Genomic DNA, 17,471 nt, shown 5'->3' on the forward strand with positions numbered 1-17,471 from the left:
ATTCCCCTTTTATTGAAGAGGACAAAGAGCAAGGTCATGTGTTTGAGTTGACAGGAATTATACGTATTGAGCCTATAGTAGCAATGAGAGCTGCAGATGATACTGGCAATGAAGCTTCAAACTGACACGCAAAAACCCCTTTCTGACTTTGACTCTGATCAAAAGGGGATTTTTATTTAGGAAGCAGTATCAGCAAATGAATCTCACACTGTAAAAAAAGTCACTCATACACATTAATACACAAAATCATTCATATGTAATGGCCTGCACACACATCATGGAGAAACAGACATATTTAAGGAAGAACCTGGCCAGATGTACACATATTCACATATTTATCCTACGGGTCTTGACATCAGGCCCCTTTAGGTTAGTGCACTGTTGCTGGGATACAGGCGAGCCACCCCTCCATATACATTCAAGAGAACCAAGACATGGATGAGAAACACATTTACTCTGGTGACTCTCAGTGCCGCTCATATATATTTTAAGGCCAAAGCCATAAAGCCATTTTCTTTCTCTTTCAGTGAGGGTGTTTGTACATGTAGTGTATGTGTGTATGCAAGTGTGCGTGATCAGATTCACCCATACTTCCATTCTCTATCTTTTATTTATATAAATACAATGACGCAACTCCATGCCACTGTAGTTTGCTAATGTCTAAAACACTGCCTAATCTAAACAATGCCTAATAAAGACAGCTTTATTCATTCAGCAACATTTTAAAGTCTGATTAGCTTGCTGTTAGCAAACATATGTTAGCAACTTGTCATGTGATCAGTCCCCCATCACAAACAGCCCGAAAGTTAACAAGGGAAAATAAATACAAAAGAATAACCATATGTATATTCATTCTGTTGAAGCTACATTTAGAAGCACAGTCAGCCGTGCAGCAAATGTTAACCTGCTGCAAAGGACCTGTGTTATGGCTGCCAGAGGCTGCATTACATCAACTCCGCTCTCCATCCACCTCCTCCCCTTTTCTCTTCCTCTGTTGTGTTGTTTTCTCTCCTCCACATATACACAACCTTTATGCACACAAGCCTGATGTTCAATCAGATAACCCCACACAGACATCTCCAGCCCCCAAAGACTAATACCACCTCATGCTGCACCCACCATCCTCTCTTTCTCTCTCCACACAGCACTCCGCTGCAGAGCTGGTCTAGACCCCTGGTTCTATAAATAGCAAGCAGCACCCATGTCTACCACTGCCAGCAAATCGTGCATTGAGCAGCTATATCTCCAAACATGGATCAACACAATGAAATACGACATTAAATTCTCAAATATATCTGTGTTTGATTACAGTAATTATCCGTAACATATACACTGATATAAAGGCGCAAAAGTTAATTCTAATTTAGCACTTTTGTGTGGCAGCTTATTGAAGATCATGGAATCGTTCATATTTGCTGTTACCATATAGGACTGTGTATAAGCCCTCTAAAGCCTGTGCATTATTCTCACAAAGGGTGCCTAAGAGTGTATGAATGTGAAAAATGACTTGTAAGCTCTGTCAAATACACCTATTTGCTAAGCTCTGAGGCTAACAAATCTGTTTTTGAATACTCCATCTCTCTGCTTTATTAGCAAAGACTAGTGTGCAAAATGTTAAGGCAGCTGCCAATTAGAAATTATAAATGTGATCAGGTGGGATTATATTAACTGAAGCTAATTAACAATAATTTCAAGAGTAACTTGGCAAAAATACAACTTGTTGGCTCTCTGAAAGCCATGTTTGTATTTTGTACGAACTATTTATTGCGAAAACAAACTACTTTTTTAACACCACTGCACAATCAAGGATGGACCGTGTATTGTACTGGTTCAACAAGAACAATGCTGTGACTCTACTAGAGAAACAATAAAACCCCTGATCCCCAGAAAATTCTGACTAGTATTAGTATGTTTTTGGTGGCAACAACAGCAGATTATACACAAAGTCATGTTTACTGAACAGAGCGGGTAAACAGATTCAGACTTCACAACAGAATGTACGACTGAAAAGATGTCATCGTATTCACACAATGACTGACAAATGATTGCCAGGAAATGCAGTGTCGAGACAAAAGCAATGAGAGCTATATTAGTAGAGGTGTTTCTAATATTCTGCCTCCTTCATGTATGTAAATTGGAAGGACAAAAAATCCAAACACCTCTCAATATAATGTAGTCCAGTGCAACACCACCTCTAGCTGTAACCTCAATATAAACATACAATTGAATTTAAACATCGATATGGACAAGAGACGTACCTCAGTAGCCCCTTACTATATAGTAAAGGATGATTGTTCACCTGGTAGCTAAATCTAGATGTCACTTGAAGACGACCTAAAGAAACATACGGTACATACTATGTTTTTTTAGCATCACTGCTGGACCTCAGTAGATACCGTTGAGCGAGAATACATTGGTAATGCCCTGAGCAGACTACAGCCTGACCTTGATGGTGTTTTGATACATTAATCTGCACAACAAAATCACGAGGGAAGCACTGAGCACACAGAGCAAGAATAAATGGAGGAATGGATGAAGAGGCCACTTATAATGTGCAATCTGAGGCAAGAGCACTGACAAGTTGTAAATAATGCACAGTGAGTGTAGTATGTGCATGGATGGCAGAAAAAAGCAAAAATGGAAATGGAAATGTACTGTAAATGGAAGACATACTTGTACATATTCACCATAAAAACAGAAAAAATATTTTTGATCTCAACATAAATTAAACAGTGGTTTTGTGATCGTTGAAAGATACGTGCCAGATTCAGTACACATAAAGCAGAGATTGCTTCAGGTTAGCTTAGAATATAAACTAAGTCTCTACTATGAGCACCCAACCACATTATTGGTCCCTTGTCAATAAAAGCTACGATTTTAAATTTCAGTGAGATGGACAGAGGCACAATTGTCCAGAATTTACTTTCCTTAAAATTAACAGCTGGCGTGTCCAACTATTAAAAGAGCTAACAGTCTTAACGTTTATTGATAACATACGTTAGCTTCAGGGTCGCTTTCAAAAATGGCTATTGGCTGAAAATCACCACACGTCTAAAAGCAAGCAAGGGGCATATCGTTTAATCTTCTAGTGATGCTGAAATGGGATCACTAACCTTTAAAACTGTTTGCAGAGGTCAGCCGGTCAGTCCTTTAGCTAGGGGCTTAGCTTCCAACCGCCGGGTTAAGCTAACCGTGAGCTAGCTAACTCTTGGCTGGTAACAAACGTTTAGCTAACTTTACTCTCCAGTCCATTTCTGAAGAAGCGGAGAGAATTATTTGTCCACCAACAAAGCATTTCTTTTCTGTTGGTGGCAGCAAACACGATATCTATCACCAGTGCGTGAGTCTTTCCCACGTCTCTCGGCAGTTGGAGCGTCGAGCCAGGTCCACGCGCCAGCCACAATAACGTACTAAAGGGGGACGCACGCGCCAGTTTGCCTGTATAAAAGGCGTGCCGCTTGATAAACTCCACCTTCGACTCAGGCACCTGTTGGCCATCATGGACGTATGTCAGGCTCTACACGTTCATGGCGGTACAAACTCGCTAGCGTAGCCAAACGGCCACAATGCAATTCTGTCTTAAAGTGACAGGCTTAACAATAATAATTGTAACCTGTGTGCATACAAATCACCCAAGTGTTGTAGCACCTGTCCCTTCAGGCTACATGTCAACATGGGAGACAGTAGTGAAGAGAAAAGTAGAGTATCCCCATCATGTTACATCTCTTCCAATTTACAGAGACTTTACAGAGTCAGGGCGCCCCTCAAACAAACAAAGATACACAAGGCTTCCCCTACCAGTGTTTGAAGGGAGATATTTTGAGGTTGCTCTGAAATTCCTTTGATCTAGTCAGAAGCAGCCCAAAATAAAAAAAATAAATAAATAAATAAATAAATAAATAAAAAGAGGCTAATCTGAACGTGGGCAGGAGAGAAGACGTTTTAAGGAGGAGTGGAAAGGAGATCAAGGGTTTCTCAATGTGAAACAAGAGTTGAAACACACAGTGGTTACACAACACAGCATGCTCCCATTCATCCCATTATTGTTCAGATATCCATCAGGTCTACCTCTGGTCAAGGGCTTTTTTTTTTGGCATAAGAAATACCATGCAACTAATATATGTACAATATCCAAACCTGCAGGAGTAAAGAAAACAAGGAGTACGACTTCTAAAGCCTGCTTTGAACAACTACAGTCTTTTGTTGCTCTTTTAAACACCTAGAGTTCATCCAACTGTCATGTCTTTGATCGTGCAGCAGGCTTATGAATGAACCTGCTCCAACTGGAAATGTAGCCACTGAAATGAACTTGAAACACATATGCAACAAACAAAACAGAGAGCTGAAAGTCCCTAAAACTATCTGCAGAGCTGCAGATAATAGTTCTCTGTGTGCTCATCATACAAGTGGAGCAGCTTTAAGCTTTTATTTTAACCAGCAAGAGCTATTTTCTGTTTTGCTCATGATGCAAATTTAGATCACCAACCTCAGTTAAATGTAAAATTGAATTTAATTGATTTTTAGTACAAAACTTTTTTTTTATTGTAATTACTGACAACCATCCAGCTCTGCAGTCAGACCAAATCACAAGCTGGTGCCACTACCTAGACAGATTTTGCTGTGCTACACCCAGAATTTTGTTTATTTTTTCCGTGAGAATACTCATCAGTAACGGGCTATTCAGCACGTGTTTGCCTTAAACATACTAAACAGTTTAAAGAGCAGTGAGCACCACTGGTAGAATAAAAATGTGTCAGCAACAGGAACTTGCTTCATTGACAGAAAAACACCCACACACTGAGAGGTGATCTGAACCACCACAGGAATGATTGCATGGCACCAAAATTTGAGAGAGAAAACAAAAACATTTGATAACGAATGCAGGGTGCGCTGTAGCAGGCGGGCCTAAGGATGATCTTTGATATTAAAAACTATCATGAGTGTTTTTCCAGTGTCTTTTCAATAAAGTGATTCAAGGTTTCCAGGGTGTGATTCTTTATCATGCTGAAAGCCAAAGGATGAGGGCACTTTCATTCATCACTGAGGCTGAGGCTGATCTAATAAGCCCTTCCTCCATGCACTTGCTGCACGACACATGAATGCACACACACGCGCACACAAACACACACTCACGCAGAGAATACCACACGAATGCGAACAGGGTGAGAATGCAGTGTGAGAGCTCAGAAGTATAAAAACGAGTGAATGAGCCTGGATAAGCTTCCCTCCCTGCTGACTGTAGTGGGCTCATTTGTGTGAGAGCTGCAGACTACACAGTGTTACGTGTGTGTGGCCAGAGGAAGCGGGGACGGACACTTGTATGTATATGTTTGCTGTGTCTGTGAGCATTTATGCATTTACATTGCATCAAAGTATACTGCATGATTATCTCCGCTAGGCGTAAGCCTGGAGGGGATCATGTGTTTGGTCATGTTTGTGTGTGCGTGTGCTCATGTGCCCACGTGTGTATCTGTCCACAGCTCATCTCACATACTACACATCAGCCTAATATATTTGCACATTCGTGACCAGCCTATTCTCACCAGAAAAATGGCCTTATAGGCAGTGGTGCTTATACTTTGCTGATAATACTTTTTTGCTGATAACACTCATGTACTTAGTATTTTCTTAGTGTCTTACCTTGGAAGGAGGATCAGGATCCTCCTGAAGGAGGATGTCAGGTATTGTAGTATAAACAGCAAGAAAAGTCTGCACATGTCAGCGTTGACTTGATCTAAACTACACGTAACATATAAGTCATTAAGTATGCAGCAGTAACATTTTAAACCCCAACCATGATCTCTTCCTAAACCTAGTTTTCCTGAAAGTAGTTTTGTTGCCGAAACCTAAACACCATTTCACGGCATTAACCACATGACCACAAAGGTCCAGTACGCCTATCGACCTATTCAGTCGTTCAGGTATGAGGACATGTTGTATACATGGTTAAGATATACATAACATAACCATATAAATGTATACATGACCACAGAGATGCAATTAGAAACATGAAAGCTCTGCACAGATAGGTGAAGCACACAGTTGTATTCAACAGCATTTAACGCAGATCTTTTCAGGGTCAAATGTGGTGAATGTTAAGTGTGTGTCTCTTCAGAATACAGCGTGGGCCTAACAGCCACATATACATGATTTCTATTATATAAGTCCGAAGTAATCATCTGTTTGTGTGTGTGTGTGTGTGTATGTATGTGTGTGTGTGTGGAGGAGGTGAATGTTGTGATTGTTATGTTGTGCTTTGATGCAGTTGTGGGGTTAGAAACCAGCTATGTGTGAATGTACTGTATATGTGGTTTAACCTTTTAACCACAGCAAGCATGTCAGTGAATCACTCATGGCATCAGCATCATGCCTTAGGCTTGATAGAAAAAACAGGAATGGACAAAGAAGTCACGTGTTACTACCCACGACAATGTAGCCTGTCTCTCTAGCCCCTAATGATCACTGAGAGGAACGCACATGGTCACACATGGTGGGTTTTCAAGATAAAGGTTTGTTGTTTTTGGGTGTATTTCTGGATGTTTTCTTTTTTTTTAATTGGTCGAATAGTTGCACTTTTATGGACTTTGTAGTTATCAGACTGCAAGCTAATGTGGTTAGCTTAAGTGACTATAGCTTGCACACTATGCTGGCACTGTAGTCTGATGCAGGCTACAGTATGATACTGAATCCACAAATGAGTTAAAATGCATTTTTTTTCATTAGTTAAGCAAAACTTCACACACTAAATGCTGAATCTGTGTTAAATCATTTGTTGAATAACTCAACATTTGACTTCAGAGGAGGTTCAGAGCGGCCTTAAGGATTAGTTCTTGATATATGATATACTGAAACTGGATTTTTGTGGTTTATTGAAGGAGACAAGAAAGCTAAGAACAGCCATATACGTTCCTCTTTATGATTACAGGAAGAGTTCTTGATATGTGTGGCATTTGCGTCATCATTCCATCATTGAGTGAAAGAAAATAATACAAGGAGTTAATTGTAATAATGACACTAATGCAATATTCTGATTAAGATATGAATTTCATCCCATATATATGCCGTAATGAATTTGCAATAATTTACCCAATCTACACAAGGGATGTACAGCTGTAATTAGAAAATTATGAGCTTTCTAATTACTTTTAATCTCTAAGAAAATGGGAAAATTAAAAAAAAAAAATGTTACAAATGACAATGAGCTTCATAGAGGAAGCCTGTCTATGAACTTTGCTATCTCATATTCCACAAGGCAGAATGTGTTCCTGCAAAATGAGATGATTCACAGTTATCAGACTGTACATTATAGCAGCTATTTAATGCCAATCATAAGCACTGTCTCCATCTGTGAACACATTACAATGCTATATTTGATTACTATATTGAAATACACTAACAATCACTGAAGATGTGCAAATGTAATGCTGAAACACTAGAAATGAATTCCTTCCTGAATATACTGTCTCTTCTTCATCCTGTACACACTTTTTGACTGAATTTCGAAAAAAAAAAAAATGCCATAAAGGAACCTTGAATCCTCCATCAAGCTGTGTTTCTATTAAAAAATCTAAACTCTTAGATACCTTTAGAGAAACATCCAGTAGATGAGGTTTGTCAAGTGCTTGAGAGTAGCACTTAAGAGTGGAGGGATCCACTAACCACTCAGGGAGGCCAGGAAGAAATTGTATGTTGGTTTAAAGCTTTGTAGCACTGCGGCTTCATGTGGATCATTTCCATAATAATATTCCAACTCGCAGTCTCATGCACTGAAACATCGAGCTTGCGTTGTTTTTGCTCAGATTTTCTCCCAAAGTAAAGTACACAGAAGGGGCAATAGAAGTGCGCATTACTAAAACAGATGCGTCTCTGCAAGTGGCCACATGACACATGGACAGAAGTTAAAGGATGAAGGAACAACAGAAGATGATAAAACCAGGTTAAGGCCAATAATAGCTCCACCCGACAGAAATAGGGTGTCGGGGATTAATATGCGCACCTAGCATGACAAATTCCACATGTGATGCTGACCAGAGCACAGAGCGCTCCTCTGCACACGGCGGTAAATGTGGCAAAGCAAAGACGAATGATGGCGGCAATGCAATGTGGAACGGTGAAACAGAGGAAAGGTCACACTCCGCTTCCACTGTTTGTTGACATTCTTGTTGCAGGTCATGAAAAATGGGAAGTTATGATAGGTTGGGGACAACCTGTAGCCTGTCATGTCCCTCAGTTAAATCGTGGCAAGAATTCACGACTCTATAATCTGACACAGTGACCGTCTTAACAGACACAAAGAGTCTGTGTGTAGTCTGAACCTTTTTTCCTCACTTGGTGCGTTTTACTCATGGAGACAATTTGCCGGATTTCTCTGTCATTTTTAAGCATTTATTGCCTTTTGTGAGCAGTCAGTACAGAATTATTGGTGTGGGTCAGCAGTGGATTGAAGACGATTGATTTCCACAGTCTTTTTTCTCCCCAGGCTTGAACACTGAAGTCGCCACACAAACGCAAGCAAAGATAGTGTGGAAAACAAACAAAAAATGCTTTGTGGATGGGGCCTTGAAAGTTGCCTAAAGTAGATACCTTGAATGGTAAAGATAAAAAGAAAAAACAAGTTTGATTTTTTTTGCTGTTGAACTTAATTTGAGTAGGATTCTGTTCTCTCAAGAAACCACACATCACACAAAAGAAGAATTAATGCAGTGGCTGATCAAGCTCCTCCAAATGAAAACAGACTGCATGGGAGTGAAGTGATGTAAAATTGATGTGAAATGAAGGACTGGTGGAAAAGCTCACTCCATTATACTCGCACAGCATGAGGTGAGGCAGGCAGTCTGCCGTCACCTACAGACAGAATGGACAAAGCATTTTGAAAGCCCACACAAAATCAAGAGGCGGCTTCTTCTCTTTCTCAAACACACACAGAAAAAAAATAGCGTACAATTTGACACAATAGTTAGCGTCTGTACAGCGTTTTCATGTTGTGCAGATTCTCGGTGAGCTCTAATGTCCTTTAGAACTCTTCAGTGATGCTTTCATGCTGCACAGCCGGTGACATCCATCACAACATGATGTTTGGTCACATGATCCGCTGGCGTTCATGTCATTTCTTTTATAGAAGATCATATAATTTCTAGAAAATAGGGAGTAAGGCACATGACACCTCGAGCATAAAACGCTTTTGGGATGGATGCTGTATACTGAACACGCGCGCGCACACACACACACACACACACACACACACACACACACACACACACACACACACACTCCTTAAAATCTGTGCTCCTCTGTCTCTATTGTATACAGTTTACCAAATATCTCTCCTCTCCTATTGCCTTTTCCCCATCTTCTCTTCTCAGTCTGACATCAACTCCTCCTTAATTGATCCCACACTGTGGCTTCTGACAGGCAGTTGACACATGGTAATGTGAGACTAGCTGGAAGTCAACCCACTGAATCATCACACCATGGAAATCTCACAGGGTCTCTGGTGAGGGAGTGAGGTGATGTCATCTTTACAAGCCCATGTATCACAGTGTTAGAGGAAAGAGACAGGGCAGGGAAAACTTGTAAACTCCTAATTTAAACCATGAGTTTAACAAAAAATGTTTTCTTCCACAAAATGTACGTCCCTGACCAAGTGACTAATTACACTAAAACCATTAGCTAGGGGTTAGCTCTCTGAAGGTGGAGTAACATGAATTAACAAGACAAATTATCTAAGACGCTAACATGAAAAAAATCAAATTCTACTCAGAAAAATCAGACTCATAATTGGTCAAATAAATAAGCTTCCATTCAAAAATAAGTGCATTATTTAGAAATATCTCATTAACAACAATGACTAGCCAAAGTTGATCACCTGAATGATATTGCCATCACTAAATACACGCTGTCAATAACAACCCAGTGTCAGAGTTTCATTGATTGTTACGCACAAAAGAGTTAGCTTTACAGAATCAAAACTACTGGCTGCAAAATGTGACACAAAGCAACTGAATTCCTCTATGAATGTGGTTTTATCTGGCCGTCTAATTTGGTGAACACAGAAAGAAAGAACGTTTTTACAAAGGAATCTAATTTGAAATGTAATTGTGCTGGTGTTATGGGTAATCATACATTCCCTTTGAGATTAATCATTGAGTAAAGGAGTTAGAAATGTGAATGGGGTCAAGACGTCCCAGTCGTACACTTTCAAGCTCCAGATCCAAAAATATTAAAAACACTTAAAACCTAATTGAGTTCAGATATGAATTTTCAACTGAAGTGATCTGAGACCACCAGTAAACCAACATTTTCATTTCTCCAAACAATTACAACAACTTATGTTCATGTTTTCCTGTGACTTCTCCTTCGCAAGTGACTTCTCCTGGCAGTAATGACACTTCTCTCAAGGAAACATAAATATGCATGCATTTCATTTAGTTGCCACATTTAAAAAATGGAAAACAAATGTGAGCACAGAGTGCAGACGTGAGCGGCTGTGTGACTCTGCTGATGTGACAATTGATTTGCCCTTTGTGTTTCTGCCCCAGTAGTGTCTAATGCGGGCCAGGTTACCTCTGGCTCATCTAATCACAGTGCTGCAAAGGTCCGGTCAGAGATCGCACACCTGACTGCTGAAGGATCTTGGCAAAGTTAGTACCATGTCTGCATCAAATTAAGCCAAACAGTGTTAAAGTATGTGCTCATCTGTCAGGCTAAGGCCACATTTGGACATTTTATTTTTTCACGTCAGCTTACATTTGTCTGTGACTAAGAGAGTGTTCAGAAATTCCAATTAATGGGGTTAGAACCATGTTCTTCACAGTGACAAGTAGGACTTAATATGGAAATCATCACTTTTCATTGATTGAAATTCTACAGTCAGTTCTCCACTAGAGAGGTGATGGGGTAAAAAAAAAAAGAAAAAAAAAGAAATGTCACATAGAATATGAATGAAGTCAACTGAGGTAAAGACTTCCCAGAATGCAAATGAAAGCCATTATGACAGAAGCTGCCAATGATTAGCATCCAACATCTGGCTTTTAGTGGGTTTCCAACTGTGAATAGCTTCGTTTTTTCACATACACAGGATGTATACAGCTTTTTCATATGTCAGTGCTATAGCCCTACTACCTTTGCAAAGCTTATAATTTAAATATTCTGACAGGGTGTCAGATTTTCTTTCATTCCCTGGTCATTTTTAAGGCTCCATGTTCTGTGGCTCTTTTGAATATATCCCTCATTTGACTCTTCTAGCCTGCTCTTGCCACAGGATTTTTCATATGATGAAAATAAAGGACAACCTGAATGAAAACTGAGCTATCAGTGAAACCACATAAAGAGCAATAAAGATCAGCCCTAATTGTACAGTGAAGCTACTGTATTATTTTGTCTCCTCCCTGCACGAATCGATATTACCGGGAGAAAAACCTTAAATTATCTGAAGCGTCTCAGCCAGTTGCTGACTAAGGTCTGCAGAGTGCTTAGCAGAGCATTCATCCTACAAACTTTGTGTTCCATCTCCTTTCAAAAGTGCTCCGCTCGTAAGACATCTGGAGACAGTGCTGTCATGTTGCATGCTGGGAATATACAGCGGGGATGAAGGGATATACCTGGTCACATGGACAGCACTCAAATGAGGGTCCTTTGGAATGAAGCATGCATCATTACACCACCATCAGCAGTAGCTTGTAACAGTCACACATGAGAGAACGGATCCATGATTCAAGCTGTTTACACCAGATCCTGATCTGTCACCAGCATGTTGCACCAGAGCTGGAGATTTGTTGGTTTGTGCAACATTTCTCTACTGTTTAGTCATCCAATGTAAATGATTGTGTCCCCATTGTGAGTGTCGCTTCTTGTTCACAGCAACAGTTTTGCTAAACTACTGGAGAGGACATTTTCCCCTTTGTAGCCAGAAGTAAAGTGCTTTAGATCACCTATTCACATTTGACAAGAAAGCATTTCACCATTATTCAAAGCTCAGTCAAAGAATTATGGGCTATTTTGGTAAAAAAAAAAAAAAAGTTCTTGGCACTGTAGAATCTGTTGGGTGATAGACTGAAAGCTGTCGTGTTTTGTGGGGAATGTAAGCATTTGAATACATACAGCCTGCTTGGCTTCAACCATTTAGCCTCCTGCCTTCATTCAGTCCTGCTTTTGATTTCCATTACATCATAACATCAACACAACACTGACACGGTCGGGGGTGTAACGACCGAGGGAGAGAGCTGCACCAACATATAGAGAGAGCTTTTCTTTGTTTTGACACAAATAAATATCTACATAAATCATAAAATAATACAAGTAATGTCATTGGTGAAGTGGCTTGTGTTTGGTCACAAGAGTGTTTCTTGTGGTTTCTTTTGAAGTAAAATGATTTATCATTCTCATAAGTACCATCTTCTTTCATCATTCAGTTCAGTTTATTTAATTACTAACCAACAAAACACAATGTAATTCAATCTCTCCCTCCCTCCCTCTCTGTCTGTGTCTATGACTTCCTCTCTCCTGCACAAAATGAGCTCATTTTGCTCTAAACTGAAATGAACCTATAGATTCAATGAGGCTGCCAGCCACCTGGGTACCTCCCAGTTCCCTCCTTTACTCCATCAGTCTGAGCAAGATTTCACCAGAACCTTGTTTTAGCACCTCTGCTACCAGGTGCTACAGCACTTTTCACTATACGCACACCAAGATAGTGTATAATCCAAACAAAAATGAGTCGTTGCATCTTCCCACACTGCACAGTGAGGACAGAAGTCATGACTAACTTTGAGAAGTTAGCCAAGATGCCAAACCCTCCCACACATACTGCACCAGCTCACGGATTTATATCCTTGTTAGAAAGTGAAGATACAGTCGAAGAATATTTGGGGCAATGACTGGAAATGAAAAATTTAGGGGATATGATTCTCCCTGTGCTCACATCAAATGAAAAATGCATTCATGTGTTATTAGCAAGCCAGTTTGGGAGCAATGTGTGTTTGATTTACATTGAAGAAACACGCTCGTCCACTTTAATTCAATCCTTTGACATTTACATAAACCAGTTTCTGCGACGTATGGTAGGCTCGTAATTTGTTTCTTAAAAGAATGAAGAGAAAGGTCAGGGCAGACATTACATTGTTCCATATGTCTCAACCCACATGAGGAAGCACATCCTCCTTAGACGATGAGAAGGAAAATAACAAGGACAACTTCTTTTGTGCACTTAATCTTCCATCCATTAAAATACTGACTTTATTTTACTTTCAGATAGCCTTTCATACCTTTAACATGCTTCTAAAGCTCTACCGGGGGTCAGTCTGAGTGTCAACCATGAGGTTGTCATGGAGATTAATGTCCAAAACATATCTTTAGTAATAGATAATAGGCATGTGATGGACGTTATGGTTAAAATAGACAATGGGGAGCAAACACATGTAAAACCTCCCCATCCCACCTTGAACCCTGTCTGCTTTAGAAACTGACAACATAACTGCTGTAACCATACTGGCTCTTCCTGCCTCCCTCTCCCTCTCTGCATGTCTCTCACACACAGACATACAACCTGCACCTGCACAGACTTAAATAAAAACACTGGACAAACGTGATGGTGGTGGGAATGGAGAGCGTATTTGTACACTCATGACTTTTTCATGAGGGGCTCCGTTGATTCAGTGTCCTCAATAACAGCCCTGCATTAAGCCACTTGCTGAAGGAGGAGCAGCTTCCTGCATGGGACCAGGCGATCAGGCTGTTCTTTTCCAGCACTTTCTCCTCCCTGTCTGTCTGCCTGCCTGCCTGCCTGCCAGCCAGCTTGCCCAGGGTGCTCTGCAGCATCCTTTACAGCTTGCGAATCAACCTCCCTCCTCCCCGAGTGCCTGGGAAAGAAAAAAAACACCCCCCCCCCAAACCAGTGTCACTCTGCCCAATAATAATATAGCTCTGCAAACAACTCGCTTTCTCTTGGGTTCCCAATGAATTATTCACGGCTGTATCCAAAATTCACCCCGTTTCTTTAAGGGTGAGGAATAATTGCTGCAGTCAACTCCAAAAATGCATCCAGAAAAGGGCTGCAATGGGCGGCAGAGGCTGCTATAAATACCCCCACCCCCCCTCCACCCTCCCCCCCAACCATCTACATCCCTCCCTCATTCTCCCTCCTTCTCTGTGAAAAACACATCAGCTAGGACAGTACTGCAGGGTCCTTCCGCTGGCTTGCTGTGCACTTTTTTTATGCAAGGGAGGGACACCAGTTATGTCATCGCTCCTACACCATTCGTGCCTGCTTGCTGATGCAACAGGGAGGCTGCTATTCATCGACTTTCTTTGGATTGTTTATATCACATGTGTGTAGGCTGCTGCAGCCTGTGCAGCATGCTGATGACGGGGCGCATATACTACACATACTGGTGGGAACTGGAGTGTACCCAAAACTGCACGCGCGCACACACACACACACACACACACACACACACACACACACACACACACACACACGCCAGCTTCGCTCGCCGTGCACACGTGTCCGCGGGGGCTAAGCTTTATGTAGATGAACAATGGGTGACTAATGGAGTAACCGCAATTCTTTGCAGCTAAGGCCCTAAAACAAAAAGCCACTAAGGCTTTTGTCTGGCGATGCTTTGAACGCGTCTCTCTGATGTTCCGTCTAAAATTACCTCCACTCCAGGGAGAATTGGAAACGAGGAGCTGCCCGCGGTGCTGAACTTTCAACACAAACAGAACAGACAGGCCAACACATCTAGCGCAGCAGCTCAACTCACTCCAAATTCACCTTTTGCGACCCCTCTCCGCTTCTTCAATGCCTACATCATCGCACGTAGGTTTTGTCTACAAGCATCATATATGTGAATGAGGATGTGAAGAAGCCAGAATCCAAAGTGTGCCGTGCTGACTGTGGACTGACTGTGGACCCTGGTCCTTAGTCGGACGTTGGCGGCCTAGATTTGAACAAACCTGCTCATCTACCCACCTTACACAGCTGAAAGTTTTCCGACACCAGCGTCTCCTGGACGTCGATTTCCTTGGGGGTTGGCGCCGCGGTGGGAGTCCCGGCCGCGCTGCCGCACGATGGGGATCCGATAGTCCCTCCCGGAGAGGAGGTAGTCAAGCCGTCCAACACCTTCCGAAACTTCTTCATTTTCTTTCGTGTTTTTGGTGTATTTTCAGGTTAGGGATGGAGAGGATGAAGACCACTCTGCTTTCTTTGTTTTCCCAGAGTTCTCGGTCTCCTCTCGGATGCAAGATCCCAACTCGTTCAGGCGGCCAAAGAAAGAAATCGTCGCTTCCTGCAGCAGTAACAGAGCAAAAGACCCGCTCTCTCTTTCTCTCTCTTAGGTGCAATTTAAAAAGTCACAGAGGCACCTCATCTTGCTCCCTGGCTGCTGTCCACAAAAAAATGAATGCGTCTGAGCCACTCTGATCTGAGGATTACAGCCAATGTTGCAGATGCAGGTCGCCTATCTCATATCAGAGCATGCACCGACGGCTGCTGAGAACTACTCAACTTCATCCTCCCTCTGCATCCTAAAGTAACATCCACTCCCGGGCTTGGAGAAAAATCCCACTCCTCAACATAATCAAGGAACAGACGTGTCATACAGGAGTGATCACAAACAACTTCGAGCAGGTCAATCCGCTCCCCCCCACCTAAAAAAAGCACTTTCACAGCACTGTGGTTGCCAGTAACAGGAAGAGAAGGAGGGGGGCTGAAGACGCAGAGGCAACGGAGTTAAACGCGGTTTGACTCCACAGTCAGGCCGGAAAACGAGGCAACTCAAGCATCGAGGAGAAGAAATGGGGAGAGAAGATGCGGTGCGGTGGTCGTGTGAACTGGAGGTTAACCTGTGGATGATGTGAGTCGCTTTTCTTTTCTTTTCTTTTCTTTTTTTTTTTTTAATGTGGTCCAGCTGTGCTTCAGCGTCGCTTCCCTGCAGTCCAGAGACCGGAGACGGGAGCTGTCCGCGGTGCTGAAAAACCATAACCAGCCAGCCCCGCCCCCCGCCCCCCGCCTCTCTCTCCTCCCCGCTCTCCCTCACCAGCGATTGGGCGAATGCTCGAAATCAAATCTACTGAATGATGAAGGAAAGGAACCTGGGAAACGGCAACAGGGGAAAAGCTCACCCAAAATGAAATAAAAATCAATTCATCAGTCCTCCTCCCATAATTCTGTGGAAACTAATAATGGTAAACAGAAGTCTGAGAGGAGACTCAAGCACTGAAACATCTAATATGTTGCCTCCGGCTGTGGGGATTGTTGAAGCTCTTTATGAATGCTGTGTTGTGTTTTTTGTAACTGACTCCATTTGCAGCTGTTTATTTCCTGCCAACAGGATATGTAGAGTTAGATGATCTTGGTGCACTGACACCAGCAAATATCAGAACTATTCCTTTAAACAAACAAAAAAACAAGATGTAGATGCTCCACATCCTGCTGCTTCCAGCTTCTCTGATCTTAGAAGGCTTTGCACATTAAGGCCTCTGAATTTACCACAGCTATTAACCCCTCACACCACTGGTCTTTGGTTAAGGTGGTGACACATATTACTCAGGACAAAGAATCCTGATGAACGATCATGAGACTGAGCCTGGTGTGGTTTTGAAAATGTCCTGCTAATATTGATGGTTTCAGACATTTCATGCATTCTGAGTAGTTCTACAATATACAACTGACTAATAGATGGTTTTGCATGTTGTAGTCCATTAATCACCAAGAACATATACTTTACATTACCACAAGTTTTTTTTCCAATGCCTGTCGTAAGTGTTTAGATTACTTTCCTACATACCAGGCAGCTGCTGATTTTTATTCAGGTCAGGCTATTATGAAAATCTTTTAGATGATACTTGAATATCTTGATAGGTGCTCCATCAAAATGAAGTTTTTTCACTACCAATTTCTAACTTTAATTATTGTCAAAGTTAAATAGTGTTGACTTGCACTGCAGTTGCCAATATGGGCTGTTTTAAAAACAAGTTCTTTGGCAGCTGAGACAGTCGGCCACTAAAAAGCATTAATGCAGCACTATGTTGTCAGAAAATCAAACTCCTACACAAACATGGATGTTGTGAAAGGTATAATGTGAATTCGATCAATTCTCACATTTTTGATTGGATGCCAGGGCATCCCAGAATCTGCCAGTGCTAAGACTTACCAGAGCAGCGCCTGGAGGCAGCTGTAACGCAGATGAAAATGATATAATTTTCAAATAAACAAATAAATAAAGCTGACTGTGCACAGCTCCGCCATTAATGAGCCCACGCTTTATGCTGGAAAAATGTCAGACTCCAAAATATCACAATTAAAAAGAAAAAAATAGTACAATGAAAGACAAGATATTCTAAGCATTTACAACAAAAAGAAATAATAAACCATAATTACCTCGTTTGAATGTTCAGGACCAGTGATATTGCATAAGAACTTACATCACCAGCCTCTGCCCCCTGGCAATACTTGATGTTATGGAGTCAGAGCA

At 41.5% G+C, this 17,471-nt stretch overlaps 1 protein-coding gene across 10 annotated transcripts in view; it reads right to left on the reverse strand.

The window, feature by feature from the left end:
- Positions 1-15,981, reverse strand: part of stxbp5l (syntaxin binding protein 5L) — a 125,135-nt gene extending 109,154 nt beyond the window's left edge. For all 10 annotated transcript variants that reach the window (XM_076746275.1, XM_076746272.1, XM_076746270.1 and 7 more), the window contains exon 1: positions 14,969-15,981. In XM_076746275.1, coding sequence (XP_076602390.1) covers positions 14,969-15,136 — 168 coding nt within the window. In that variant the 5' untranslated portion in view covers positions 15,137-15,981. The remainder of the gene's footprint in view (positions 1-14,968) is intronic.
- Between the last annotated feature and the right edge of the window lie 1,490 nt (positions 15,982-17,471).

Source organism: Chaetodon auriga, chromosome 13, assembly GCF_051107435.1.
Source record: "Chaetodon auriga isolate fChaAug3 chromosome 13, fChaAug3.hap1, whole genome shotgun sequence".
Lineage (NCBI taxonomy): Eukaryota > Metazoa > Chordata > Actinopteri > Chaetodontiformes > Chaetodontidae > Chaetodon > Chaetodon auriga.